Here is a 12,927-nt window from a genome sequence, read left to right on the forward strand (position 1 = left end):
ACCAGATAAAAGGATTATAAATATACTGAAAGTGAGTGATACAGACTAGAAACCTGAAAAATGTGGCAAAACTCGGTATGAAGAATTTATTTAATCTAGCAGAAATAGGAAAAGGTGGACAATATAAATGACTCTTAAATCTACAGTGACATCTATTATCATAAATTACCAACAAGAGGAATGCCATGATATCAAAAGTAATTTTCTTGAGTCATTACATTTCAAAGACATAGCACAATAGCAAATATATAAAAATATGAATGTGTGAAATGTGAACAATTTCCCCCACTGGGAAGCGAAGGAAGTTACAGGTCTTTGTGAAGCATTTCAAGAATGAAGTCAGCAATAAACAGTGGTAGAGTTGGGGTTGGGGGTTGTGGCGTGTACTTGTGGGCACCTACCAGCAATGGAATGTGCTCCCAAAGTTTAGGAACATGAATTTGGTGACATTTGCCATTATTAGAAATAACTTGTTTTAAGAGATGGTATGTGAATATGCTGCCGCTAAGGCAAGGAGCCCCCATAGCACAACCATTTTAGGCTAATTTTTTTAAGAGCGCTCATGTCAAATCTCGCTTTCCCACATGGAATTGCATTCCATTTGACAGAACATGTGCTTTGGAGGAGACCTTGGGGGCAAAGGAGATCCACTTTCTGTCTAATTACATAAAATACTGAACAAGTAGGTGGTCTTGGTCTGTGAAAACTTTCTACAAATTTACTCATTCTAAAAACCTACACTCTAATTCTGGATTTTTTTCTGAATGTCCTTCTGAGATAAAATCTGCAATTTGACTCATTTTAAAATGAATTTTATACCTGAATTAATGCCTTTCAAATGTTTGAATTTAGTTCTTCCTGAAAACTTCTACCAAGCTAGCTAAGTGTTTCCAGTCGCTGGTGCAACATGACTTCCAGTTCTCTCGTGATCCTGGTTGCTCTTAACTTGTTCCCTTTCTTTTGAACGAATTCTCATTTTTCTGTATCTTTTAAAAAAATTTTTTTTTCAACGTTTTTTAAATTTATTTTGGGGACAGAGAGAGACAGAGCATGAACGGGGGAGGGGCAGAGAGAGAGGGAGACACAGAATCGGAAACAGGCTCCAGCCTCCGAGCTATCAGCCCAGAGCCTGACGCGGGGCTCGAACTCACGGACCGTGAGATCGTGACCTGGCTGAAGTCGGACGCTTAACCGACTGCGCCACCCAGGCGCCCCTCATTTTTCTGTATCTTTAAAGTATTGTGACTCCCACTGCCATAAATAATGGGCAATATATTGGAAGAACTAATTCATGAAAGAAGAAATATAAATTTCCAAAAAATATGCAAAAATGTTTAATTTCCATAGTAATCAACTGGATGCCAATTAAAGCAAGATACCATTTTTGGCATATGTGAAATTGGCAAAGATGGGAGAAACAACACAAAATTCTGGCAAGGGTGCGAGGAAGCAGGCACCTCAGTACATTGGTACACTAAAAGAAAAAAAAATCAGAGAAGTGCCCAAAAACTCTTGAACAAACCTGTTCGTATAGAAAAAAATGAAAATGGGGGAATGGTTAAATAGATTATGGCACAATATAGCTATTAAAAGTGTTTTAAGATAATTTAATGACATTGGGGAAATGCTTGCAATTTCTTATTAAGGATTAAAACAAGTTTTAAAAATACTTCCAGAAGTGGTCTGATCAATTCTGAACCTTGCTATCTCGGACTTTTCTATGCATCTTAGGGCACAGTGACCTTTCAAATTGCTATGTATCATATTAGAGTGCTCTAAAACCTCCAAATATTTTTCATGAGTACTGCTGTAAAGTCATGCTCTTGTCTTTTCTGAACCTAAGTACCCTGCTTTACATTTGTTCCTGTCAGATTTCATTTGGTTTTATTGAACCCATATGTTTGTGTTGTTGAATGCTTTTTTTCTTTTTATATCGTTCCATATTGAACAGCCACTCACAGCTCTGCATGATCCACAGATCCATTTGCATGACATTAATGTCCTCATCCATCATTAATGCCCTTTTATCTATCAAAGATTATAAAGTATGTCCTTTTTCTTTTTTTTACTAGAGATGAAAACCACTACAATCAGCGTCACCAAAATATGTCTTGGACAAGCCATTTTAATTTGAGGTAAGACTGGCACTAAAGATGGAAAACCATTCTAAGCGAATTGAATTGTATCTGTTACACTTCTGGGGAAATGTAGGCATGTGGAGGAAAATTATTTTGGAAGATTACATAGATTTTTAAGTGACTTCATAAGCATAGAAATAGTATGTTTGCAAAGTTTTACAATGATAGATGCAAGAACTCTCAACAATGCATGGTGTAAGAGGCTGCTGGTGTGCACACACTGCATATTTGTATTACTCAACAATTTTAGGCATGGGTTCAGGGGTAGTAAACCTCAATTTAATCCTGTAAAGGACCTGCAGATATTATCACCAGTTACAGCCCTTAAACAGAATGTCCAACCTATGTCATTCATCAACCAGATGCTATAGTTTTTTTGTCCTTAAAAGGAATTTCACATTGATCTGGAAGAAGGAAAACACTGGCTGCTTCTCTTCTCTAATTATTTTGTTTTTAGAGTCTCAACTAATCTCTCTCAATGGACAAACTAAGAAAATTTATATGCTAACATGCAAAGCATTTTTCCCAAGACAGCAAATAGTTTCCTATTAGGTGAGAAAGAACTTTAGGATGTGAAATTCTGTTTGCATTAAGGGAAAAGAATTTCTAGATAGCTTAAAGAAAATAATGTGCAAAAACAGAAAGTATTGAGAGGGGAAGAAAAATGTTGGGAGCTAAAGAGAAAAAAGTATGAAGGGCCTCTCTCTGGGGGAATATACCTTATGTCATTTTGGCATGGACAACCAAATATGGCATATTAAGTCCCTTTTCCCTGAACAAGCTCATATGCCAATGTGCATAGGGAAAGGGAGGGGTGTGCAAGAGAGAAATTTGTTATTTTCAGATATAAGAACGGCCAGTTTCATTTTTTACTTTAAAAAAATCATCGCAACATTGCATAGACCTGAAGACCAAAGGGAAGTTGAAAAGGGAACTTAATTTTTGCAACATCTTACACGGGAAGGAAAGAGGCATACACACAATATTGGTTGATCAGAGGCAAGGATAGATCTATCTTATGTTAACCAAAGATCATGAAGACATTAAAAGTCATGTTACTTCTACTGTTGGTAGAGTTAAGTCACTTGAAAGTATTTGTAGCATATTAATTTCTGTCTTTATTTTTTTGGGTAAGGGAAATCATTTCCTCTCTTTTTGGCATTATAGGACCTAAAACAATATTCCCTAGTTTATTTTGTTTGAGGCATGGATACTGACATCCATTTAAAGAGAAATTTTTCTTAGGTGTTCTTAGTAAGGATTATCAACATAATTCATCTATACAGTTGCACAAAACTGAGTAAGTTTTTTTTAGGCTATATGTCATCATGACTAAGAATACTATGCCAGAGACTGCTACATATTCATCAAACTCTGTTCCTTTTCCTCCCAGGCACATCAGACAACACTGCCCACCTCTACCAGGCCACGTGACTGAAACTACCCAGTGGAATATGGATGGAATGTTGCATACTTGTGGACTTGTCCACAAAACCCTCCAACACAGAATCCTCCATACTCTTTCACCATTAGCAGGCCAAATGGAGAGGTTTCCAAGAATGCAGAGGAGGGCAAAGCTACATGATGGGAGAAGCCTGGGTCACTGAATCATCCTCAGAGACAAGCTGTCTGGAGAGAAGCATCTAAACAAACCTTATTCTCTTAAGCTACTGAAATTTTGGGGTTGTTGTTTACATCGATTAGCCTGCCCCAATGAGGTATGGACTTTGGGTCAAATTGCCTGAGTTCAAAACCTCATTTCATCACCAGCTATGCAACCTTGGACAAGCTACTTAGCCTCTATGTGCTCCTGTTTCCTTATATGTGATATGGTGATAGTAACATTACGTACCTCACAGAGTATTTGAGGATATTGAATGAGGTATACAGCCCTATAATAAACATGGCATATAAGTTATTACTACTTTGTTCCCAAAGAAGACTTTCATTTTAAGATCATATCCAAATAGGGGTCACCTACTGAGCTTGGTAAAGTACTGTAAGTTGATCTGTAAAATGAGAAACTGTCTACATATAATGTTCAACTTCAAGAGTGTCGAATTTTCTAGAAAGAAAATCAGGGAGGAGCAGAGGAGGAAAGGAAGGGATGTAATGAAGGAGGGAGAGAGTTAAGAATGAAGACTTTTGTATTTTAAACAGCTTATGTACTAACCCAACTTGCTAACAGGTCTGATACAGCAAGAAAGGAAATATACCTCAGCATTAGATAGTTAATGTGGAAAAAACTCATTCTGGAAGCTGACCAACATTTTCTCTTGTCATTGTTCATGATAGTAGCCTAGACCTAGCCTTTCTGCCTTGAGTACTGAGTATATTGAATATCTTCTCCCCCAACCCCAGCCTTGCTTTTTCTCTTTCAATGACAAATACTCTCTGCTTTATTCACATGTCCTTGCTTATCTTGTAAAAGCAAACCAAACTGAAATGTACCGGTAGCCCTTTGCCATTTAGTAAGCTTTATTCTATGGCATGGTGCCTATAAATAAAGCAATTTGATGCTAGGAAAAAAAAAACCTCACCAAGTGCACAACTCTGTGCGTTTACAGTCTCTTCTATAAATAGATGAAGATTACAGGTTTTTAAAGTGAATGAGCGACTACAGCAAAGATTGTGAACTCAGAAAAATGAGTGAAGCATAAAATATACTGTATGTAATAGAAATGGGTATTTACTCAGTAGCAATGACAACAAAGTTAAACACAAGAAAATTAGTACTTTGAAGATTTGGTAACAACGAACCATGAAATGCCCTGGTTTGTGTCCCTTTGTAGTTTCTCAGAAGATACTGTTCACTATGTAGACAAATACGTGAATATATGAAGTTGGCTATTTATTCGTTAAGATGTTCTTCACTTTTATGAAAGTGAGCTCCTATTTTTCTGAAGTCTCCAAGGCACAAACAAAAAGAAACCTATCTGTAGAGAAAGAAGAGCTTTTCTACTCCAAAAATAAATTGTGCCTATTCTGAAAAGGGGGAAAAAAGTAGAGGACTTAAAAAAACACAACTAAATGAGATTTTCTGCAAAGTTACAATGCCCAAGGACAGCCCTGATTTGATGCTTTAGCAATTTACATGGAATTTTACTCTGGTGGTTTCTCTAAGGTTCCACAGAAACAAGCAACAAAACAATATGTTATCTCTGAGTCAAAGAAACCATTTTCAGAGCCTAGTGACTATAGTTTCAAAATTCTCCACTTCTAACAGTATCATATGAGTGGACTATAAAGAAAAAACTCTTTCAGTTTTGCATGGTGATTAAGTCGTGTGGGGCATTTGGGGCTTTGATTTATCTTCCCAGAGGGTATCTGGCTCAAAGATCTTGTGTGGTACAGAGAGGATGAGAAAACAAAGGGTAGCATTTCACCAGCCTGTGCAGTTGGATAATTTCACTAATACAGGCAGCCCAACTGGTGTGAGAGATTAGGTCACGGGGTCTGGGGATATTTCGACATTAAGATGTACCAGTTCCACCAATCAACCTCCATAATCAACACCTCTTAGAAGAAGAGTATCAGTGACATGATCATCTTCAATAACAAAGAAGCAAGAAACTCACTTTTACATTCTCTAAATTAGTCCTAGAATTCATGATAAAAGAATGTGGTGTAGTCTTAGCAATAAACATAGAGAACAGAGAATATGGACAATTACTGGGATATGTTCTTTCAATTATGTGAATCTTTCTGCACTTCAGTGTAGGGATTTCTCTGACCATAAGTAGAATCAACACTAATTGGAGCCTTAGGATTCCAGGCATAGACTTTTTCAGTAAGTCTTTTATGCATGTTTCCAGCTACTGTTTTGTTCTTTAAAAAAAAAATAGAAGTGGAAAAAGTATTAGAGGAGACATGAGGTAAGAATTTGACTCTCAGTATTGCCATTAGTCTATTTTAGAGCTGTGGACAAGTCACTTCACTTCTATAGGTCTATTTTTTTCAAGACAGAGGGGTTGGATTAGCTAGTCTCTAAAGCCCCTTGAAGCTCTGAAAGTCTAGAATACTTAACAAAGGCTAGCACTGGCTTCTTCAGTCACTGGATCTATGAATACTATTAAAATGATGAGGTCTTGACTTTTAAAAATGCAGTTCAGGGAAAGTATCTTTATCCCCCCTCATGTCTCTGGGACTATAAATCACTTGTGCTAAGGCATGCAAACACCTGACACTGGACGACATGGTTTGTTCTTTGCATTTGACATGCCACATTAAACGCTAGATGGGTATGCTAAATAAATAAATAAATAAACCATCTGATTATATTATCTTGCTTATTAAAGTTAAAGCTGAGCTTACTATTAGCATCTAATTAACACCACCAGGTAAAGTACTTAGTGTTGTCTTTTTTCTAAGGAAATAACCAGTGATTCTCTTCTGATGCCTTTATACTTCTGGAAAGGTCAGCAAAGTCCCCAATTCAGACTCTTGCTCTCACAACGGCTGATTCATTCCAAATCTTCAAAGAACCATCTCCTTATATATTTTTCTCTTCGCACAATGGTCACAGTTCTCTAACCATATAATAAAAATCATGCAAATCTGAGTTCTGCTTACGCTAAAGACAGGCTGATTTTAATAAGGGGGTCAGTGTTCATTCACTTCAGTGTGAATGCAGCTTGATGTAGTGTTTTTCCATGTGACTTTGGCAGAGCTGTGATTGTCAGAGCCTACAATACAGATGGTTATACTTGCGGGTCTGATCTTTGACGACTGTGGCATCTGTGTTCTCGGTTCCAGGTTAAGCAGCTTCTCTTTCTTCAATGGGCCAGCCATTGAATATTTTTATGTACTCTTTACAATTGGTATGTTTCATTTGGACTTTTGCTTTATTTTTTCATCAGGATTCAAAATGTAAACCAACACATTTCATTGAAGTCTAAAATAGGTTTTCTGTGATTCATACACATCACTGAAAAATATAGGATTACATGTATGCATTTAAACATACACACAACACACACACACACACACACACACACACACATGGACTCTGTGCATATATACAAACATCCTTGGTTTTTCTTTGATAGGTTTGATAGCAAGGTAAAACATAGTCTAGAAGGTTTATAATTTCCATTACCATCATAACAATATAAATCATTACTACTTATCACTATGCTAACTTAGAAAGGATTCAAACGTTCATATTAAAACCCTTTTTAAAATTTCCTTGCTTTCTTCTAAATTCTGCATAATTAAAAATAATATTTACTCTATTATTTCTAGCTTGCATGCTTTTACACTGATTTCAGCAAATTGTGGCCATTTTCAATAGTCCATTTGTCTAGAGCATTGGATGGAATTGAAACGTGTTTGTTTTTTACAGATGTTAACTCCTGGAATACATATACATCAGTGAGAGAGAGTTCAGTTGAATTTTTCAATGTTTAGCTGCTGGATGAAGCCTTTCAGTTGACTAGAACCAGTGGAAATGGCCAGAAATTTGTGTGACAATTTTGAATTGCTCCTTTGTCGTTCTCTTCTCTATCAGTAACTCTTGGATGAAAAGTTTCTCAATATGAGAGAAATTAGACTTTGTATTTCCACTAGAATTAGGAAGCCGAGGGCAAAAAATACAGAACATGGAAGCAGAGAACATTAAGACTGCAGAGAAAAATAAGCTATGTGATTCTATCAAAATTCTGATTACACTGGAAATCATCCAATTAGGTCTTCAAATTGAGAATAATGGTTTTTGTTTCCCACTTTTAGAAAAAAAGAGATGAGAGACAACGACAATAAAAAGTGGGATTGAGGTTTAGTTAAGAAAAAAAAGGGGGGGAAGGGAGGGGAGGGAGGAGAGGAAAGGAGAGGAGAGGCCACCCCTACCCCTCCAGAGGAAACACTGCCTGCTACAAACAACTCCTGCCACAGAGCGCTGTGGCCACTACAAAGTCTCCTGCTAAGTCTTCTTCATAGAGAGACAGGAGAGCAGGCAAGTGCTGAAAGTTTCTTTTTGGTAAGGACTGAAACAAATAGGTTTACCCCTGCATTTACCAGAAAACTAAATAAATTGTGTCATTCCCTGAATCATTCTGAGAATCACATGTTCCTTTATATTTAAAAGTGGAACTTCTATATCACAACAGGGGGTTAAACAGTCTGTATAACAATTTTAACGTTTGCATCTGTTTATTTTTCTTTGCGTGGGCAATTCTATCCATCATTAGCTCAAAAAATCTTGACATACACAGAACTAAAAACCATATGAGGAAACAACAGAAGAATAACAACAGTAACAGTTCCACCGTGGTGTTTGGTCATTTTCATGGATGTATTGGTGTTATCAAAATGGCAGCAGAGAGCAGCAAAGAGGCTTTGGTCCAAGATGGCTCATTTAATGAGAACTAATCATGGGACCTAGCATGGTAAAGACCTCCTAAGGTGAAATGTATCATCACTCTCATCCTCCAAATCATTCTCTGTAAGTTAAGCTTGGCTGCATCTTTTGAATAATTTGCAAGGATATTTTTGATCTCTCAGCAACTCTCTCAGCAAATCAGTCCTCTAATATTTAACGAACAATGACTATATGGAGAACAATGTCATCTCAAGATGGGGACAGGAGACTGTATTTCTCTGCGTTCATTCCCTCCTGTTGTCCTGCTTCCTCATTTTTCTCTACCTAAAAAGAGTCATTTAAAAAAAAATCAAAAGTACTTACGTTCACAGGAGTCCTAGTGTATGGCCAAGACCATCCTTGTGATACTTTTTGTATATCCTGATGTATTATATTTGGCACTGAAATCAATTGGTTACTAGTCTACATAAATGCTATTCTATACAAATATTAGCAAAGGGAAGACCTGGAATATATCAAAGCAATTAACAAATTACAGCTTATCTGCTAAGGAGATGTCAGAATGTGCAGGCAATAGCCCAATGGATGGTCACAGGCATCACATGAGACAGCATATGTATGAGGACTCTACATGACAAAGCACTTTGGACATTAAGGTCATTATTATTGTTGTTATTATGGTATAACAACTGATACACTGTGGGGAAAATAAACCCCAAGAAGGCAAAAGTTCTGGTCAGATTTAATACAAGGAATCATCTCCTCTCCATGTCTAACAGTTGGCACTTGGCAACGATAATGTAATGTATGGAGAGATGCATCTTGAGCCTATAAAATAGAAATTTGAATATACAAATATATATTATGAAGTATGGTAGGATACAAATTGATGTAAAAATATGCTTTGCTTTCCTCGTTTCATGATTTTAAAAAGCATATATTTTTGTGTTGTTGGATGTTGAAATAGAGTTAGTAAACCCTTTTGGTTATGTTTTAAGAATGTTTTCACAGTATATGTTATTACAGTGTTGGTATCTTACATGTTAAATAGCTTTCTGAAATATTTAGGACTCAACCAAAAATAACTAAACAGTAATAGAGATCACTCTAGTACCAGGTTAGGTTATATTGTTTGGGGTAGTGAGAATGGAGTGGTGGGAGCAGAAATCCATCAAGATTTGCTAGTTGGCCCATTTTGAATTAAGTGTTTGAATTGTTGAATAATCTTGATGGGTACGATGGCCATGATATCTCCCTTGTTAATCAAGAAATGGCCTGAGGCTTCAGCTGTAGGAGGTACTCTAGGACCATGGTATGTCAGGAAGATTCCTTCACTGCCTCTAGGCTAACTAGTAAGTGTGGTACAATACTTGTACCCAGATGGAATTTCTTGGGTCAGTGTTTGACAATCAACCATTCAAGATGGTGGAGCTGCTCAAGTTGAAGAGACCATAGAGTCAATAACCTAGTCTCACGAGGCCAAATCCCATGGCTTTTGAAAGTTACTCACTGTTCAAGAATACTGGGCAGCTATCTTGAAGGATAATCTTCCCATTTCTTAGGTCACGGCTGTCATGTTACTGGCCTTCATTTCAATTCCAGTTAAATTATAAAGTGCAGTATGTAATGTTGAACCTTCAGAATAAATGGAAAGAGCACAACCACCCTCCATGAAATCCCAAGTTCAAATTACTGGCAGGGTCACCATCCATATCTGAGAATGTACAGACTTGATCATCATTGTTGTCCTTGTCATCACCGTCATCGTCATTAGCATCAATATCATCACAGTTGTGGTATTACCATGTCAAGTGTTGTGGCAAGATCAGAAACACTAACATCAAGACACTGTCCAGTTTGGGTGTGTGAATATTATCCTGTGTTTCTTGGCCCATTTAGCAAACACTTTCTTTTCAGTGATAAACCTATGCCCCCCATATGGAGCATGTTCATGAAGAAAATATTCATCACACTCATCTCTTCCTTGTTCATAGTAATGATAGGGGACTTTTCTATATCCTTCTGTCCTAAAAAAGAACAAAAAAAAAAAAAAGAAAAGAAAAGGAGAGAAGAATTAAGATGAAGAATGAAGCAGTGATTTGCAAGAATCCATTATGTGCCCAGTAAATGCATTTACTTGCAAACCCATGCATGATTCTTGTCCATGAACTCAGTTAAAAGCTATTATGTATAAAAGCTTTTAGGAAGATGTACCAGACCCTTAGTGCTTTAATAAATCAAATAAAATTTATACATCACACCAATTGCATTCAAACATATACCTATCCCTTGAAGGAGGAAATGGTATATAATGGAAGCAAACTTTGGATAGCCTGATGCTCTTGCAGAGCTTGAAGAAGCTTTGCAATTTTTCAGGGTAAGATATTCGGTTCATCTGTGCTCCATTATACTTATAGTTAGGGTAGAAATATTTGATCATGAAGATTGTGGTTTAGTTACCATTTGGACAATATGATTACAATACTCTCTGAATTACATTATGCCAATTCTTAGTAGGAAAATCCATTTCATTACTTTGATGAAGCATGGAAGGTTTTTTTTTTATTAAATAATTAGAAACAACCCCTCCAGCAGGGATATACTATGGACAAACATACACATTTTAAATAAGTATCTGGCAGATTACTCACTTATTAGTGAAATATAATTTCCAGGAATTCTTGTTAAGCTGTCAGCTTCTCTGAGGCTTCAGGACATTTTGTCCTTCATGATCAAATATAACCATTGAGTAGCTAGCTATCCATCAAGCCCTTAGAGCAGCAGAAATGACAAACTTGCTTTGCAAATTAAATAACCACTAAACTTGTTCTGTATTTCCAAGCCACAAATCCCTGATATGCCACTGATTAAGGGAAAAATGTTCCTTCTGACATTTGACATTAGATTGTAGTAAATATTTTTCTTTTTATCACCCCTAAAAGTCACAACTTGATGTGCTGACAATAAAATGTCATGTCAGCAAAGAGCACCGGGAAATAATTGTTGCTTTATCTGTTTTTCCGATTTATGGTATTAAAATGAATTGTGATATTTTGACAAGATATCAGAATTGGAGATGCATAAAAATAATTTCCTGTGATCTTACTTGCAGTAGGTGTCATTTATCATCCCGTAGACGTGAATGCCATAGCAGGCATCCATGGCCAGAATGAAGGTAAACCACCCCGTGCTGAGATAAGAGCCAGACTGGACTCTGTGGGGGGAACAAAAACAAACAATAATAATGAACAAAACAAAACAAACAAAACACATACACAGAACAACAATAAAGTGTGGTGAGAAACGAGCAACCTTTTATCAAAAACATAGCACTTGTTATCAGGAAGAAGCATTAAGAAACTTGACAATCTGTCAAAGATACACACTTATTTTGAATTATCTCTGAATAATTTATAGGCATGCTCTCACTCTTACTACCTTAAGCCTAGGAGCTATGCTGAATGGAAGAGAAGCCATATGGCAAATATCTGAAGTCAAATAATCCTGCTCCCTTCGGGTAAAAAAATAATTTATTTGATTTTCCGTAAGACACAAATTAGTGCTGTATATCAGAGGACAGGTTTTCTAAAGCTGCTTGGAGCCCTGATGGAAACTGAATGATAATGGTGTTATCTTGCTTACCTGGACATATCACTTTCTTTAAGACTTGTTGGGTTTCTCAGTGTAAATTAGATGCAGTGTGTAGGTGAATTACTTGGTCTAGGAAAGCATCTGCAAAGTTTTCCTTTACTGATTTCCAGACATCATGAGACAAGACTTTTCCTTTGTAAGACCCATGTTACCAATCTTTTCAACACACTTTTATTGAACACCTACTATGTGCATTCACTGTTGTAGATGCTGGCGATACAGCAATTATCAAAACAACCAATGCTTCTGTCTTCATAGATTTTGAGGTGGCTGTGTTTATAAAGGTTGGCCAGAGAAGGCCTCTTTGATAATAGCAAAATCTGGGGGTGGGGGACAGGGGACGGTTGTTGGCGGTGCGGTGGGAATAGGAAGAAGCTATGGTGGAACATATTGGAAAAGACAGTCTCATGTGTACAGTCTTCCAGCTCTCATCTTGGCTGCATTAAGAATGAGCCTTGAGCCTGGAACACTTCCTTAATAAGAGATAAGGAGCCCTCACAGCCTGTTCCAGGCTATTGCCTTGTGTGGGAATATCTTTCCCTGTTTCAGACTCAATATGTACTCCTTTGTTCTGCTTAAGTATGCATGTTACATGACACCTGACCAAACCCACTATTATATCTGTCCCCTGCCAAGAGTGGACAGGGTTCTTTGTTATGCATCACAAAACAGGTTGCATGTAGGCCAAGGGCTCTGAATTAGCTGCCAGGAAGGACCCATTGGCCGTGGGGACCAAGGCTCACTATTGGAGCTGATCTTGTTCTGTCTCTTCTCAATGTGAGTAAAGTAATGCTCCATCCAGTGTTTGACCGTATTGTA

General features: G+C 37.2%; 1 protein-coding gene across 1 annotated transcript in view; it reads right to left on the bottom strand.

Annotated features, from left to right (window-relative positions):
• Positions 1 to 6,976: 6,976 nt before the first annotated feature.
• Positions 6,977 to 12,927, bottom strand: part of ST6GALNAC3 (ST6 N-acetylgalactosaminide alpha-2,6-sialyltransferase 3) — a 539,841-nt gene continuing 533,890 nt past the window's right edge. Inside the window, exons 4-5 of the mRNA XM_047873698.1 lie at positions 11,564 to 11,671; positions 6,977 to 10,484 (exon numbers count right to left, since the gene is read on the bottom strand). Coding sequence (XP_047729654.1) covers positions 10,298 to 10,484; positions 11,564 to 11,671 — 295 coding nt within the window. The 3' untranslated portion in view covers positions 6,977 to 10,297. The remainder of the gene's footprint in view (positions 10,485 to 11,563; positions 11,672 to 12,927) is intronic.

The sequence above is a fragment of the Prionailurus viverrinus genome, chromosome C1, assembly GCF_022837055.1.
Source record: "Prionailurus viverrinus isolate Anna chromosome C1, UM_Priviv_1.0, whole genome shotgun sequence".
Taxonomy (NCBI): Eukaryota; Metazoa; Chordata; class Mammalia; order Carnivora; family Felidae; genus Prionailurus; species Prionailurus viverrinus.